Here is an 18,606-nt window from a genome sequence, read left to right as displayed (position 1 = left end):
CTCGCTCGCCCGCCCGCTCCGTCCCCGGCGCAACATGGCTGCGGCGGCCGCCGCCGCCTCCTCCGCCGCCTCCCAGGACGAGCTGAGTAAGTGCCTGGGCGGCTGGCGAGGGAGCGAGCGAGCGATCGAGGGAGCGATCGAGGGGTTCGGGCGCGCCGTGGTGGCCGCAAGGCCTCGGGGACCGCGCGTGGACGTGTGCGCGCGCGTGTGTGTGTGTGTTGGGGGTTTGCGGGGCGTGCGACGGCGACGGGGTCCGGGGTGCTCGGGCCTTGGGGCGCTCGAGCCGGTCGCCGCTGCCGGCGATTTGTAGGCCTCAGGTTTGCACCGTCACGTTGCGAAATAGAAACCGGAGCTCCGGGCGGAGCCATCGCGGATGCTTTGCTGGGCCCGGGAGAGTGGGGGCTGGGAGTGTGTTTTGGGGGTGTGTATGTATGTGTGTGAGGCGAGCCCAGGCGGCTCCCCACTAACAACCCCCCACCCCCAATAGGCGATCGGGCCCCCCGAATCCTCCCTCCACTTGCGTTCGTGCGTCCGGTTGGACCCGCGCCTGACTGTTGGGCGAGCTGCTGAAGGAAGACTTGACTTGGATCTTTCCGGGCAAGGGGAGGAAGAGGAAGGAAGAAGAAGGTGACTTCTTCTCCTTGACACCTTTTATTTTTTTTTTTTTTTTGAAAAAGACATCCCCGGAAAGGTCAAGCTTTTGGAGGCTTTGACCCTTAGGTGCGGGGAGGGATGGATTGCGGCGCCCACGAACTGGGCGAACCCCCGCTTGTAGATCCGAGAGCCCCTGTGCACCCTCGACCCTCCCTCCAGGCCAGGCAGGCAGTTTTCCAGGGGACTGACAGGCACTGGCAGGCAGGCGGTCCTGGTTCTGGGAGACTGACTTGGAGTCCTGGTGAATTTCAGGCTGCCCCGCCCTGTTTCGACCCGGTGCTTTGTGGGAAATGTAGTCCCAGGGTGCCTAGGCCTATGCTGGCTGGGATGCAGTTGGGGAGTTGTATGTGAGGGGGTCCTAGACATAGAATTGGGGAGCCTAGACATAGGATCTGCAAGATATTTTATGCTTGTGTTTGGGGGTGCTTTCAATGTAATGCTTGAAGTCGCGGTGTTGCTCTTTACCCCCAGACCTTCAGTGCATGCAAAAAAAAAAAAAACAAAACGAGGAAGGGGTTATTTTACAGACTCATGAGTTTTATTTATTTGGAATTGGCCACAGACATGGACAAGGACACACACGGACGGGGATGTTGCAAGCCTTTTCAGGATCTTTGAGGTTGATTTTGTTTCGGCCCCTTCTGATTTTCCATGAGAGTAATTATAAACCTACTAATTTCCATTTCTTTGGTGCTTGACTGTTTAAAGCGACTTTTATATGCCCGAGAGCTCACTTTTGTCCCTCCTAACAACATTCGGAAGCGGGTATGTAGGACTTGGCCTTGTTTAAAGGCGAGATGAGTTGGAGAGCTAGGACACTGGATCAGGTGCTTGCAATTGGCCCACTCCGGTTCTATCCCTGGCACTATATAGGCTCCTTTGAGCACTGCCAGAAGTGATCCCTGAGCACAGAGCTTGGAGAAAGCCCAGGGCACTGATGGAAGTGGCACAAAAACAAACCAACTAAACAAATAAGAAAGTACAGGAGACAGTTTTAGTAAGATTATTTCTTGCTACTTAGGTACAATGGAGGTATAGCAGGAGTGATGCTTATTCATTCTGAAGCTGAAATAAACAATTGGGTGACCCTGGACAGATAGAGTCCAAGATATGACTTTGTTTCGGTGTGGTGAGACTTGGCAAAGTTTAGTGCTTGTCATTTCCAAGCTGGGGCCCCATTTTCTGTGATCAAGACCCTGATTTTTTAAAAATATTTTGTTATTGTGGCAAGATGCACATAATATAAAATTTACCATCATAGTCCTTTTTATTTTATTTTAGTTTTTGGTTTTTGGACCATATCTGTCTGATGGCTTTGAATTTCAGGTGAGATGAGTGTAAGGCTAGCTCCCCATTTATTGTACTATCTCTCCAGCCCCATCATGACCTTCAGTCAGAATCAAGTATTTTCATATGTTCATCTCCAGGAAGCTTTTTTTTTTATGTAAAACCAAAACCTGATGCTTATTAAACCATAACTCCCCATTGCTTTTTCTGCTCAGTCTCTGGAAACTACCACCTTACCTTATCCTTATGTTTCTCTGATTTCCATATCTCATATAAGTGAAATCATACAGTATTTGTCTTTTTGTCACTGGGCCATGTCAAGGAGATGGCCATGTGTACCACAGTGGTTCCTATGGCAGGTATGTGGCAGGCTATACTACCTCTATATCTAGGTTTGGAAGTATGATATTCATATGACCAAAAATCCACTAAACACATTCCCATGGTTAAGTGACTCATGGCTGTATTTCTCTTCTTTTCAATACTGACTAGTACTCCTTGTATGTATGTACCACAGTATCCAGGCCTTTGTTTTAGGCACCTAGATTGCTTATATGTTTTAGTTGTTAGGAATAATGGTATACTGAACATGTTTGTAAGCCTCTTTGAGATCATATGGTAATTCTACTTTTGCTTTTTTTCCTCTTGTTTTTTGGGCCATACCCAGCAGCGTTCAAGGGTTACTCCTGGTTCTGTGCTCATAAATCACTCCTGGAAGGCTCAGGGTACCTTATGGGATGCCGGAGATCTAACCCATGTCCATCCCTGTTGGGCTACATGCAAGGCAAATGCCCTACCACTGTGCTATCACTCCGGGCCTACTTTTGTTTTGCCTTTTTTTTTTTTTTTTTTTTGGTGTTTGGGCCACATCCAGTGATGCTCAGGGGTGGGTTACTCTGTTATTCTTCCTGACTCAGGGGACCATATGGGACGTCAGGGATCTAACCCATGTCTGTCCTGGGTCAGCCACATGCAAGGCAAATGCCCTACTGCTGTGCTATTGCTTAGGCCCTACTTTTGCTTTTTTTTTTTGGGCCACACCCAGCGGTGCTCAGGGGTTACTCCTGGCTGTCTGCTCAGAAATAGCTCCTGGCAGGCACGGGGGACCATATGGGACACCGGGATTCCAACCAACCACCTTTGGTCCTGGATCGGCTGCTTGCAAGGCAAACGCCACTGTGCTATCTCTCCGGGCCCTACTTTTGCTTTTTTAAGGAATCTTGATATTGTCACAATAATCCACAATAACTGCATCATTTAAAGTTCCTACCAACAGTGCAGTGTTCCAATTTTTCTCATTCTTGCCAATACTTTTTTTTTTTGTTTGTTTGTTTTTCTATTAGCTATCCTAATGGATGTGAGATAGTCTGACCTTTTTTTGTTTGTTTGTTTTGGCCACACCTGGCAGCCCTTAGAGGTTACTTCTGGCTTTGTTTTTTTTTGTTTTTTTTTGTTTTTGGGCCACACCCGGTAACGCTCAGGGGTTACTCCTGGCTATGCGCTCAGAAGTCGCTCCTGGCTTGGGGGACCATATGGGACGCCGGGGGATCGAACCGCGGTCCGTCTCCTAGGCTAGCGCAGGTAAGGCAGGCACCTTACCTCCAGCGCCACCGCCTGGCCCCTACTTCTGGCTTTGTACTCAGAAATCACTCCTGATAGGCTGGGAGATTAAATGGAATACCAGGAATCAAACCCAGGTCCCCATGTGCAAGGAAAACGCCCTACTCCTGTGTTATCTCTCCAACCTTGATAAACTGACTTTAAAAAGTAGTTTATTAACATTTTTTGGGGGGCTACACCCAGCCATGCTCAAAGTTTATTACTGGCTCTGTGCATAGGGATTACTCTTGGAAGGTTGGAATACTATAGGAATGCCAGAGATTGAACTGGGTCAGCTGCAAAGAAGGCAAAATGCCCTTCACTCTGTACATCATTATGGCCCTCTTCTGGCCCCGGGTCTGACTATTTAAGTTGTTACACTGTATGAAAATTTGAGTTTGTATTATGAAGCTACACACGATGAGGTTGAATTATTGATAGGAATGGGGAAAATACTAGAGGCATTGGATATCCTTCTAATGTAGTTGTTTTTGTGTCCATAGTTCTTGTATTTCATCAGGTATCTGTTAAAATGCTACTAGTATTTATGGTTAAGGAATTTTCTGACTTTATTTATGGTCATTTCTAGGGAATTTCCAGCTGTTGAAAAAGTTAGAAGCAAATTTGCTGACTTGGATTCTGTATCTAGTGCTGCTTATGTTACCTCTTCCCTTCCTACCATCCTACGAGGAGTGATCCTTGAACGTGGCCGGATGTGTCTCCTCAAAAAACAAAAACACTAAAAAGAGCCAAGTATTTTGAATTGCATATTTGCTGGTTATTATTTCTAACCTAGGAGAATACAGAACAAGTATTGTTTTTCCATTTTAACATTTCAATGTAAAGTCTTGAAAAATACAGAAAACTTGGAGGTAGGGTGTCTGCCTTGCTTTCAGAAGGACAGTGGTTTGAATCCGGGCATCCCATATTGTCTCCCGAGCCTGCCAGGAGCGATTTCTGAGCATAGAGCCAGGAGTAATTCCTAAGTGCTGCTGGTTGTGACCCAAAAACCCAAAAACCAAAAAAAAAAAAAAAAAAAAAAAAAAACCAAAACAAAACAAAAGCAAAAACAAAAAAAACCCCAGAAAACTTGAAAGTGAACTTTCATATATATGTATTTGCTACTTTGATTTTAATTTTGCTGTTTTACTAGCTTTATTAATTGTTCATTATTCAATCCACCCTTAGAGTTTTAATTTTAAATACCATTTAGAAAGATTGGTAAACTAGGGGCCGGAGAGATAGCATGGAGGTAAGGCGTTTGCCTTTCATGCAGGAGGTCATCGGTTTGAATCCCGGCGCCCCATATGGTCCCCCGTGCCTGCCAGGAGCAATTTCTGAGCCTGGAGCCAGGAATAACCTCTGAGCACTGCCGGGTGTGACCCAAAAACCACAAAAAAAAAAAAAAAAAAAAAAAAAGAAAGATTGGTAAACTGCAAATCAGATTTATCATTTTAAAAATGGTTTAGGTGTTTAGGTATATCTAGTTCACAGGAAGTGCTTACCTTGTTTTGATGTAGTGAAAACATTAATTGAAAACCTTGATAAGCTTTTCCCCAAAATATTTCTGCACTAGTATTTTAAGTGCTTCCAAAATTTTTATATATTCATCAAGATGTTATAATTTTATTTATTAGAATAATTCCAAGTGGCATATAAGTTCTTTAAAAAATCATTTTTATAAAATGGAAAGTCTTAGGTTCCTAATGTCTTTCAATAAGTGATTAAAATGAAATTAGATCCCAGATGTCTCAAGAGTCCAGTTTAGTTCAGAACTGGCTTTACCCCCTATTTACTCTGTGTGGTCAAGTGATCGTTGCTAAATTATCAGATAGATGTTACTTTAATCTAACTCATGTACTACTTTGTGGATATTAGAGAAATGTTTAAGTCCACCAGTGGAATTACAACTACTGAGAAGAAAGGAAGTTTCTGTAAGAACAAAAATGTACACTATATAACATAGGTAATGCTAAGTAATACCCCTGTTTCTAGGTGTATTATTTTAGAAATGTATAGCTGATAAGACTGTGCTACTGATTTCAGGTGAACTTCAAAAAAAAACTACACCAGCTGCGGTTAGGACTTATTCCTGACTCTGTACTCAGAGATTGATTTTGGCAGGGATTGCAAATGGCAGGACTATTTGAGGTTGCAGGAATTGAATTTGGGGCTGTCCCTGTGCAGGGCAAACACCCAATTTTCTGTACTAACACTTTGGCCCGTCAGATGAACAGTCCTTTCTTTAAAGTGGTGATGCACGTTTCATGACTTTAAATTAAACTCATGCTTATTTCTAGTTGTATTTGCTCCCACATGTTGCTGGAGCACTCGATACAGGATTTAGTTTTTTTTAAAGAAATTTTACCCCCCCCTTTTTTTTTTGTTTTTTGGGTCACACCTGGCGGCTCTCAAGGGTTACTCCTGCTCTGCACTCAGAAATCACTCCTGGCAGGCATGGGGAACCATATGAGATGCCAGGATTTGAACTACCATCTGTCCTGGATTGGCTGCATGCAAGGCAAATGCCCTACCACTGTGCTATCTCTCTGGGGGCCTCCCCCATTTTTTTTTTAAGTAGTATCATTGATATATGTAAATTACTAAGAAAAGCAGGATAGTTTTATGCCAGGGTTTGTTAGAATTTGCTACTTTTTAAAATACTAATTATCATGCTGAATAGAGCTTGTTGTTATTGAACAGTATGGAAGATTTACAACATGTCTTTTATGTATTTAGTATTTTTTTTTTTTTTTTTTTGAGGAGGCATATCTGTTTCCTCTCTCTGGGCTCTGTGCTCAGGGGCCACTCCTGGTAGTGCTCAGGGGACTCTTTGTGGTGCTGGGGATCAAACTTGTGTTGATCACATACAAGTCATGCTGTATTGTTTCTCTAGCCCCAAGTGTTATAATATTCATGTCTCAGTGATGGGGCTACCCCTGTATTGTAGAGTTAGAGCCTAAATTCAAATTTTCTGATTTCAAAATTTATGTTAATTAAGTTTTCTCATTTATTACTTTCTCTAAATGGGAAAACATATAGTTTATGGTAAGATCAACATCAGGGGCCGGGCGGTGGCGCTAGAGGTAAGGTGTCTGCTTTGCCAGTGCTAGCCTAGGACGGACCGCGGTTCGATCCCCCGGTGTCCCATATGGTCCCCCAAGCCAGGAGCGACTTCTGAGCGCATAGCCAGGAGTAACCCCTGAGCATCAACGGGTGTGGCCCAAAAACAAAAAAAAAAACAAAAAACAAAAAAAAAAGATCAATATCAGTCAGTTTCACATACACACCCCCGCATTAGACTCCAGTAAAAACTTGTGTATGTAAATTTTCGTCATGTTTTCTGATGTTCATTGAACAGAATATGTTAGATTTGGGGTATGATGCCAAAAATGGAACCAATAGTCCTGAATGTTATACGCAGTTTTGAGACCTAGTTTGCAATTTATTTAAGGTTATAGCTTTATATTTGTAGTGCTATAACTATAAATGAAATGAAACAGTATAAAACATGTGTTTTTCTTCTGTCCTCAGCCAATCAAGGAAAGATTTGGTCAATGTTTCATCAGTGGATGGGGGATATTTGATGGGGAGGAGGAAGGAAGCATTTGAGGCTTTATATTATAGGCTCTATAAAACATCTTTAGAATCTTATATTGCCACTTGAATCAATGCAGTTATGAAGGAGTAATGGCCTGTAATCTTAAAACACATTTATTTACTGTTTTGGAAGGACTTTTAAGTGGCTATTTAGTGCTTATTGGTGCTGCAGATCACCAGCATTTGGGGACTACCTGATGGTGCTAGGGGGAACCAAGCAGGTCTAGGGATCAAATTTAGGGCCTCCACATGCAAGGCATGTTCTCCAGGACAGCCCTTTGAGCTATCTATTTTGATAGTCCCCAGTTTGATTATTTAATTTGATTTGTAAACATTGACCAGATAGCAGTCAAATACCTTCAGGTCTGGGATGTAACTCAGAGGTAGAACACTTGCTTTACATATGTGAGGCCATGGCTCTGCAAAACAATGACTTCTGACACAGCCTGGAAGACTGATTAGAGAGGACCAGAGGCAGGAGAAGTGCTACAGGGGTTTAAGTTAAGGCATTTTCTTCCCATATAATCTACCCTGGTTCAGTCTCCACTGCTGTGTGCCTTCCTGAGCACAGAGCTAGGGTAGCCTCCGAATATTGCTGGTGTGGCCTTATCCCTGACCCCATCTCTACCTCCCAAATTGGAAGATGATATGTGCATGGGAAATCATTATTTAACAGTATTGTATATCATGGAACCTCAGTAATAACAGTAAAAATAAGAAAAAAATAGAAGATGATGGGAAGCTGTGAGTTTAGTTTAGTCCTAAAGATAATAACTTTAGTGACACCCATACATGCAGCTGAACTGATCTTTGTAGAAATTAAAATTAAATCTCTTGTTTAAATTTTATTTACTTCAAGGGAATTATAAAACGGTAAACAGGGGCCGGAGAGATAGCATGAAGGTAAGGCATTTGCCTTTCATGCAGAAGGTCATCGGTTCGATTCCCGGCTCCCATATGGTCCCCCGTGCCTGTCAGGAGCAATTTCTGAGTATGGAGCCAGGAGTAACCCCTGAGCACTGCCGGGTGTGACCCCCCCAAAAAAAAAAACAAAAAAACCCCACAAAGGTAAACAGTGATGTGCCTAAAAAAACATGAGAACTAGTCTCAGTTCTCAAAAGGAAACGTTCCATATGGGATGACTGGGGTTAGAAAGGTAGGAGATGGTGATGTGGTAGAGGCAAGCATTCAGCTGGGAAAAGGAGGTGCTACTGAAAGATGATAAAGTGTTAGACATGAAATCCTGTTTGTAATAGTGCTATAAACCAAAGAGTAAAAACTTACAGAAAAAAAGCTGCTCATATAGAGGTAGATAGGTACTGGCGGGAGACATCATGGGGGGGGGGAGACGACACTGGTGAAGGAACTGTTGTTATAACATTGTATGCTTGAAACCCAAATCATAAATAACTTTGTAATTTCACTCCCACTTAAATAAAAGTTTCTAGAAGTTTTTTTGGTGATGGGGGGCACACCTTGCAGTGCTAAGGGGTTACTCCTGACTCTGTGCTCAGAAATCAATCCTGGCAATGCTTGGGAGACCATATGGGATGCCAGGGATCACACATGGGTTGGCTTTGTACAAGGTAAAAGCCCTATCCACTGTACTATCACTCTGGCCCCTTAAGGTTTGTTTTTTTTGGGTTTGTTTTTGTTTTTGGCTTTTTTTTGGGGCCACACTCAGTGGCCCTCAGGAGTTACTCCTGCCTATGCACTCAGAAATCTCTCCTGGCTTTGGGCGACCATGTGGGAAACCAAGTATTGAACCCAGGTTCGTCCTGGGTCAGCTACGTGCATGGCAAACACCCTACTGCTGTGCTATCGCTCGGGTCCCAAGGTTCTATTTTTTAGCTGTGATTTTTGAGTTTTGCTTTGAATAAACTATGAAACTTAAACTTTGAGGGAGCTCACCCCAGGCAATGCTCAGGGGCTGCAATTGGTTTGGTGACTGGCCAGGTGGTGTTCCTGGTGTTGGCAAAGCATGGGGTGCCAGGAATTGAACCGACAAGCAAATGCTCCCACCTGTGAAGAATGTATTCTAGTCCATTGGACCATTTCTGTGGTCTCTAAGCTGTAATATTTAATAAATGCAAATACTGATGAGAGTAGTTAGAACTGGGGCACTTGGCCCTATTCAGAAGATGATCTTTCTATTCTGTGTTACTGGTCTTTGGCTTCAGTCTTGGCAAGTTGCTTCCTTTTTTTTTTTTTTTTTTTTTTTTTGGTTTTTGGGTCATACCCAGCAGCACTCAGGGGTTCTTCCTGGCTCTACGATCAGAAATCACTCCTGGGGCCGGGCGGTGGTGCTAGAGGTAAGGTGCCTGCCTTGCCTGCGCTAGCCTTGGACGGACCGTGGTTTGATCCCCCGACCTTCCCATATGGCCCCCCAAGCCAGGAGCAACTTCTGAGCGCATAAGCAGGAGTAACCCCTGAGCGTCTCTGGGTGTGTCCCAAAAACCAAAAAAAAAAAAAAAAAAAAAAAAAAAAAGAAATCACTCCTGGCAGGCTTGGGGGACCATATGGGATGCCGGGATTCGAACCAATGACCTTCTGCAGGCAAGGCAAACACCTTACCTCCATGCTATCTCCCTGGTCCCGCAAGTTGCTATCTTGATACTTGCTATTTTATATTTTACATCACTTATTTTTTCTATTTTTATGAATTTTCCAATTAAATATGCAGACTTTAACTATAATGGTCTTGTCTTTACAGACTTTATTCATTGTAGAATTGTAGATGCAGATTTATGGATAAATATAAATAACTTACTAGAAGTTATGACAATAAATGTCCAACATAATTCTTTGGAAACATAAAAAAAAACAGCTAAGATCTAAGTCCTAAAGGTTGGGGGGACTGGGGAGATAAGCTCAAGTGGTGAATACATACTGAGGTATGTGCAAGGCCCTGGATTTTGTTCTCAATTTAGAGTGATCTTCATCATGGAATTGTTGATATGGCACTTTTGGCCTCCGCATGAGGTGATATCCCAGTGTGCTGGCCACATAAGTTGAGTGAGTTCTGCTGGGTACAGTCCCTTAAAAAATTTTTTTTGAGGGCTGGAGAGATGGCATGGAGGTAGGGCATTTGCCTTGCATGCAGAAGGGCAGTGGTTCAAATCTTGGCATCCTGTATGGTCCCCCGAGCCTGCCAGGAATGAATTCTGAGAGTAGAGCCAGGAGTAACCCCTGAGCACTGCTGGGTGTGACCCCCCAAAAAATTGTTTTTGAAAATGTGTATTTTCAGAGAAAGAGTAAGACTGATGTGATGGAATAGCATGCTGTGAATTCATGACTGAATGAATAATTAAAGAGCAGAGATAAAATTAGATGCCTGAAACTTGACCCTTTTGGCCTTTCACAATTTGGAATCTTCAGCAAATCATATTATCTTCCTGAGTCTCAGTTTCTTTCTTATAAAGTGAGGATCATAAATGATCATTATGTTATAAGGACTAATGTGTGTGAAAAAAAAAACACTGCGTAAACAATTAAGTGCTATAAAAATCGTTGTTTTTAGTGGGGTGGTGGTGGTTTGCAGCAGGAGGACATGAAGCTGGGAGGATAGGTTGGAGCCAGCCTGAGTAGGAATGCCAACATAACTAGTTTGGACTTTGTTCTATAGACAGCAGAGAACCATCAAAGACTTTGAAGCAAGGGTGTAACAAGAGTAGATCTGTTTTATAAGGGTAGTAGGTGACAATAATTTTGCAGGGATCCTAGGGTGTGAAGAGTAAGTCTGAGAGTAGGAAGGTATCATCAGAGAGCACATAAAAAAAAAAAAACCCACAACAAAACCAAAACATAGAATTGGAATTTGAACTGTTGAAGTGTATTTAGCAAGGAGATAATGCATTTCAAATCTCTAAGGTAGGCAGAATTTATTAGCCAAGTCAAGGGGAGAAAGTAGAGATGATTCTAGTAAAATCCACCTGAAAGATGATTGGGAAGTGTTGGTTGAAAGGGAAGTCACTAGACTGATTTAGAGACACGGAGAAAAGTGAGAATGGGTTTGTGTTCATCAAATAATACCTATTATTACTGTTATTTTTGTCATTTGTGGGGATTGAATCTAGGCTCTCACAGCATGCAAGGCATGTTCTCTTACCACTAAGCTACATCCCAGGCCCAATAAATACATTATTTGTTGGAGTGAATTAGTTGAATTTTTGAGACACAGTGACTGAATTGTGTAACTAAAGGCTCTGGAAATGGAGGTTTAGCCAGTTGTGAATTCTGACTCTCAATTTTCAGTTCATATGATTGTGTAAAGGTGCTAATTTCTGTACTGTGGTGGTCTCATCTGTAAAGTGAGAAAATAACCATCTATTTTACAGGGTTGTTAGAAGAATGGAATCGGTAATACATGTTTAGAGCTTCACATATTGTTAGGCTGGTGTATCACAGATGTGAATGGGTGAAGAAGAGTCACAGGAATTGACAGGTTATTCAGAATAACTGACAAAGTAGTGTATGCTAGTTAGGAGTGAGAAGACAAAGGCAAGAAACAGGAGTGTTAAGAGAGCAAGAGAGCACCAAGGTTTCCTCTTAACCATTTATTTACATTCTCAGTTGTAAGGTGCAAATAAATTGTGCCTACCCACTGATATTTTTATAGTATTTATTAGATAATGGAGATCTTTCTTCCGATATCAGCATAAATGTATGTTTTGATACATAAGTACATATATAATAAAATATACGTTGTTTTGGTATTGGCGTCTTTTTAGTTTTCCACAAATGATTCTTAGTCTTTGGTGAATAATTAAATAATTTAAATATGTTAATTAAGTTAATAATATTTTAAAAAGCATATGACTTCTATACAACAACTTTTATTTAGAAATATTCCTTATTTTTTTCTCCATTTGATAATCACTATATTTTCTCCTTATATTCTGAGTTTGCAAAGCAGGGTATCAAATTAGGAAATCAGCCTAGATGTAAAAAGTACTCTTTTTCTTTCTTTCTTTCTTTCTTTTTTTTAAATGCTAGCTATAAATCTTTTAATTGTTTTTTTTTCCCCCTGGTGTTCTAAATAATAGATTCTTTATACAATTGCGTATGTACGAGTGGATGAACATACCATTGGTGATCCAGAGGATTTTTGCCAAGACTGGATAAACCATGTATCACATTGATTGTAGAGGTTAGTAGACTTAGTTTCTTAGGATGTGTTCATATTTTTTAAAAAGTAGCATATAAATAATGCATAGGTTATCAAAAAGCAACCCCCTGACTCCTAGATCCTTATATATTTGTATATTTTCTTTTTTAGTTATTATAAGAAAATTATTGAATTTCCTGAGTTTGTATATGTCTGAAACCTGTATTTTCTGTGATGATAAACAAAAAAAATTAGCAGAGAAATAAAACATTAGAACATATTGCATAGCAGTGTCTACAAGGGAAAGATCAGGGTTAGTTTACCAGTAGTAGCATTTTCTGTCTCGACTACAAAAAATGATTTGCATGCTCCAGGAGTGTTGTTATTGAGTTATTTTATTTGTGGAAAAAGGTTTTGAGAAGAATAATCATGGTAGTTGTATATTTCCAATTTTATCATCTGGACAGATACTGATAATTTAACTTAATTTTGCTCCCTTCTGAGGTTGAGCAAGAGTAGGGGGGGTTAGTTTCACTCTTGGTTGATATGAATGGGTTTTTGAAATTCTTAAGTTCAGATTGTAAATTCTCTGTTATCATAAACTTCATGCCTGTGAGTACTTGGAATTTTTCATATTCCCTCCAAATGTTCATGTTGTTGATCTTTGTAAAACTATTAGCTCTCCCTTTGCCCAGTATATCATCCTGTCTTTCCATATGGATATTACTGGTAATAGTATATGATGCTCTTATTGAGGTGGAGTTTTGAGGGATGAAAAATTTTATAATGCAGTGTTCAACTTTAGAATGAATTTGAAGATTTGGGGCTGGAGTGGTGGTGCTAGAGGTAAGGCGTCTGCCTTGCAAGCGCTAGCATAGGACGGACCGAGGTTTGATCCTCGGTGTCCCGAGGTTTGGTCTTCAGTATCCCGTATGGTCCCCCCCAAGCCAGTGGTGATTTCTGAGCATATAGCCAGGAGTAACCCCTGAGCATCAAATGGGTGTGGTCCAAAAAACCAAAAAAAAAAAAAAAAGATTTTTTTTTTTTTTTGGGCCACTTCTTCTGCTTTAATTCTCTCATAGAGAAATGAAAAATTGAGAGGTTGGAAGAATTGTTTAGAAGAAAAAAACGAGGATATTTATTCACTCCTAGATTCTTCTGTCTTATATAGTTTTGGTGATTGTGTTATATTAATGTTAAATTGAAGGCAAGCAGATCAAAGCATAAAAATCTGAGATTAAGAAGTGATTTAGGGGCCAGAGAGATAGCATGGAGGTAGGGCATTTGCCTTGCATGCAAAAGGATGGATGGTTTGAATCCTGGCATCCCATATCCCCTGTGCCTGCCAGGAGCGATTTCGGATCGTAGAGCCAGGAGTAACCCCTGAGCACTGCTGGGTGTGACCCAAAAACAAAACAAAACCAAAAAAAACAATGAAAAAAAAAAAAAAGAAGTGGGGGCCGGAGAGATAGCACAGCAGTAAGTAAGGCGTTTGCACAAATCCCAGCATCCCATATGGTCCCCTATCCTGCCAGGAGTAACCCCTGAGCGCTGCCAGGATTAAGAAACAAAACAAAACAAAAAATAGACTTAAAGAATGTTCAAGAGTTTACACATCCATGCAAGCATTATCACATATAATTAGCTACATTGGGTGGTTTGTAACTCTTATACATACATACATTGTATGTATTGTAACTTTCATACATTTTTATGAGGTCTGAACTCTAACATAGTATAAGATTATCTTCTCTGATCCTGTGTTTTAAGTTGGACTAATCTTTCTGCTCATCTGTTTACTGACACTGATTTCTAGCTGGATATCTGCCAGCTGCTGTCTCTGGGGGAAAGGGCTTCCCTGGCAAGTGGGATTATTTGTGGACCACAGTGTATCTGAGCCTTGTACCTTATAGCATTACATCTTGGGGGTACTGTGAGGCTTGCTCTTTTCTCACTGAACTCTCTGGTGGGGGGAGAAGGGAGGAATGGAGGGAGAGAATGGGGAGGGAGGGAGAGGGAGAGAGAGAGAGAGAGAGAGAGAGAGAGAGAGAGAGAGAGACAGACAGACAGACAGACAGACAGACAGACAGACAGACAGATAGACATAGGATATGACACTCTGTAAGCCTGGGAGATGGTAAGAGCTGGTAGAACTGAGTGAGAAAAGGAGCACAGGAAACAAGGTGGGAAGAAGGGGGCCTATATGGTAACAAGGTTGAGAAACAATATTCTGTGCTGCTGCCTTTGAGATAGATAAAATGAGAGGAGACAACCCCCAGGAACCATAATGGGTATTAGTATCTGGGAATAGATTTTCCCCACTCCAACTTATGATATTTGTGTTTATTGTCTGTTGAGTCTGAGTTCTTTAAGAACAAAGTAAGGAATGGGGGCAGGTTTGAATTGATGAGCAATCACAATCCTAAAATCCAAAATCCCAAAATCCAAAAATTCCAAAAATGAGCAATCACAACCCTAAAACCCAAAATCCAAAAAAAATTATAAAATCCAAAAGAAGTCGTGCCTTTGCTTGAATTTTGCTGGGTGTTAGAGTAGCATTTAGTGACTTGAGATGGTTTATATGAGTTGATAGATGATATAGATTCTAACTACTAGTTAGTGTCTTGTTAGATTTATAATAATACATATTATTCATCTACAGAAAATTGTTGACTATTACATAAATTAATCTAGATTCCCATTCGTTTTTTTTTTTAAATTTATTTGTTTTTTTTGTTTTTGGGCCTTACCCAATCGATGATCTGATGGTGTCCTGGATTTACACTCGGGTCATTCCTGGCAGTGCTTAGGAGACCATGTCAGAGATTGAACTCCGGTTGCTTGCATGCAAGGCAAATGTCCTAGCCTACCTGGTCACCACCCATTAGGGTATCCATTAAGTTCATAGTTTTCGCCTCAAACTCCTAATTATAGTGTGAGGTATTCACCTGCACCTCCGTATAACAAATTGAAAAGATTTTATTTAGGTACCATGATTGATTTGTATATTCATTTACCATGGGTTTTCAGGGCTTTCACCACATGTTTCCAACCTTCCACTTACCCCATGCTCCCCCATGTGGCTCCTTTCCTTCTCTAGTACATTTTTAAAATTAATTGTTGTAATTTGGGCCCAGGGCTTACAGTAATGTTGGACCATGTGTTTTAGATATGGACAGATATTTTGCCTCTACAGCATAGAGGTCCAAAGGTCCCTGATCCTTGTTCCCTATGTACCTCCAGTTCTCTTTTTCTTTCTTCTCTCCATTTCTTTTCTTGGCATTATTGTTTCTGTGATTCAGAGCAGTGTTTTGCCAGTCTTTGTTATTTAGGCAGGTATAACATTCCCTAGGCAGTTTATTCTATATACTGCAGATAAGTGATATTAGTTGGTGCTTGACCTTGTCCTCTTATTGTTAATCCTTCAGTTATATGTATATTGTACATATCCATTTGTTTTTTTTTTTTTTTGTTTTTTGATTTTGGGCCACACCTGGTGATGCTCAGGGGTTACTCCTGGCTCGGTGCTCAGAAATCGCTCCTGGCTTGGGAGACTATATGGGATTCCAGGGGATGGAACCGCGGTCTGTCCTGGGTCAGCCACGTGTAAGGCAAACCATCACTCCGGCCCCCATACCATTTTTGTTTCAGTTATGTGCATGTCTCCTCAGTCCAACAATAAATACCACACACCCCTCTTTCAAGCATTTTAGGAATTTAACTTTTTTCTTTTTCTTTTTTTGACCTGCTGGGGAACCCGAAGACTCACATGCAAGCATGTGCTCTAATCATATGCTCTAATCTAATGTGCTTTAACTCCTAGAGATGTAATGAGTCATGGCCAAATTTTGCATTACTATGGAGCTTTTTAAATTTTTCTTTCTTTCTCATTGATGAGTCCATCCTCTTTTTCTTCTCTGCTGTAACTACTGAACCTTTTATTGGGCCACACCTGGCGATGCTTCTGGCTTTGCCACAGGAATCATCTTGGTGCCTGGTGGTGCTTGAGGGACGACCATATAGGATGCCAGGGATAGAATCTGGATTGGCCCCACGTGAGGAAAGTGCCCTAACTGCTGTGTACTTTTACTCTGGTCCCTGAACTTTTCTTGACTTTTTGTTTTGTTTTGTTTATGTATTTTGGGGCACATCTGGCTGTACTTAGGACTCTCTCCTGACTGCTTAGAGATCACTCCTGGGGCGACTTAGGTAATCCTCTATGCTGTTGGGGATTGAGCCTGATTAGCCAGCCACATGGTAAGCTCCCTGCCTGCCCTCTTATCGCTGCAGCCATGAACCCTTCCTGATTTAACAGAACATTTCTGCTTGAATGGCCAGAGATGAGAGACACAGACCTCAAATATCTTCTCACTCTGCTGGCAGGAATTTATCTTCCTTCTCCTACCCCTTTTATTTTTTTTTAGTCACACCCAGCAGTGCTCAGGGGTTACTCCTGGTTCTGTGCTCAGAAATCGCCCCTGGCAGGCACAGGGAACCATATGGGATGCCGGGATTCAAACCACCATCCTTCTGCATGAAAGGCAAACGCCTTACCTCCATGCTATCTCTCCGACCCCTCTCCTACCCTTTTTTTTAAAACCCTGAGCATGTTATGATCTCAAACATTATAGTTCCTTTCCCAAAGCATCCTGATGTCATTTGCCTTAACTTTTTTCACTCCCCATTTCCCCTTACCTTAGATATTAGACATATACATTTCTTAGTAACTTTGCTATGCATGAGAATTATTTTGTACATTTAACAGGTATTTGAGCAGTCGCTTTCTGTAGGGCATTGAGTTTAAATGCTTGAGTACCAAGAATCTAAGGCCTTTTTTTTTTTTTTTTTGGTTTTTGGGCCACACCCGGTGACGCTCAGGGGTTACTCCTGGCTATGTGCTCAGAAGTCGCTCCTGGCTTGGGGGACCATATGGGACACCGGGGGATCGAACCGTGGTCCGTCCAAGGCTAGCGCAGGCAAGGCAGGCACCTTACCTCTAGCGCCACCGCCCGGCCCCCATTTTCTTTCTTTTTCACATTTTTCTTTTTTTTTTTTTTTTGGTCTTTGGGTCACACCCGGCAGTGCTCAGGGGTTACTCCTGGCTGTCTGCTCAGAAATAGCTCCTGGCAGGCACGGGGGACCATGTGGGACACCGGGATTCGAACCAATCACCTTTGGTCCTGAATTGGCTGCTTGCAAGGCAAACGCCGCTATGCTATCTCTCCGGGCCCACATTTTTCTTTTTTTAATTTGAATCACGGTGAGATACAATGTTGTTCATGTTTGAATTTCATTTCCTCCAATGTTTCCAGTTTGTTTTCTGCTGTCTCCCTTTTGCCTGCTTCAATTACAGAGATTTTTCTTCTCTTTCTTTCCCTTTTAGTAAGGCACATTTTTTTGATCTATACCTTTAGAGATGAATGGAGACTAATGGGTAGGCATAGTCAGATTCATATGGCTCTTAGAGTTACAAATGGGAAAGAAATGGGAAAATTGCTCTTATTTTTAGGAAAGAATAAGGGATATCAATAGAGGTGTAGGAAGGCCTGTTTTTATAGGGCCAATGTGGGATGTGCCAGCAGAGAGCATGAAATCTTCGACAGGACCTAGAATGGTGAGAATTTGGAATCAGAGATTAGTCGGGGATTGAGTTTCTAGTTTGGGGGAGTTGGTTGACTTTAAGGACTGAGTTGGGAGATTTGATGGTATAGGGAGAGACAGCTTGCCTGGTTGTGGTCTCTTGTTACTGGACTGACCCACTCTTGGGACAGACTACGTCTCCAGTCTGATATATATATTTGTTGTTGTTGTTGTTGTTGTTGTTGTTGGGGTCACACCCTGCAGTGCTCAGGGGTTACTCCTGGCTATCTGCTCAGAAATAACTCCCGGCAGGCATGGGATTCTAACCAACCACCTTAGGTCCTGGATTGGCTGCTTGCAAGGCAAGCTATTTCTCCTTCCCGATTTGTTTATTTTTATATTGTATGTAATGAAAATAAGTCTTTTGTTTTCCTTGCCAAAGTATTTATTTCCCTTTTGCATTTTTTTTTTTTTTGTGGTTTTTGGGTCACACCCGGCAGTGCTCAGGGGTTATTCCTGGCTCCAGGCTCAGAAATTGCTCCTGGCAGGCACGGGAGGACCATATATGGGACGCCGGGATTCGAACCGATGACCTCCTGCATGAGAGGCAAACGCCTTACCTCCATGCTATCTCTCCGGCCCCCCTTTTGCATTTTACTACAGTTGTAAAGTGGCTTAAGCAAAAAAATGGGCTACTATGAAGAATCAATGGGGAATCCTATGGAAATACAATGACCTATAAAGAGCAGTTTGGGGGCCGGAGAGATAGTATGGAAGTA

General features: G+C 41.9%; 1 protein-coding gene across 1 annotated transcript in view; it reads left to right on the top strand.

The window, feature by feature from the left end:
* ECPAS (Ecm29 proteasome adaptor and scaffold) overlaps positions 1 to 18,606 on the top strand; it is a 136,175-nt gene continuing 117,569 nt past the window's right edge. Inside the window, 1 exon segment of the mRNA XM_049785173.1 lies at positions 1 to 86. Within this exon segment, the coding sequence (XP_049641130.1) occupies positions 35 to 86 (52 nt within the window). The 5' untranslated portion in view covers positions 1 to 34.

The sequence above is a fragment of the Suncus etruscus genome, chromosome 1, assembly GCF_024139225.1.
Source record: "Suncus etruscus isolate mSunEtr1 chromosome 1, mSunEtr1.pri.cur, whole genome shotgun sequence".
NCBI classification, from domain to species: Eukaryota; Metazoa; Chordata; class Mammalia; order Eulipotyphla; family Soricidae; genus Suncus; species Suncus etruscus.
The sequence above is the reverse complement of the archived record's forward strand: the minus strand, read 5'-3'. Positions and strand labels throughout refer to the sequence as shown.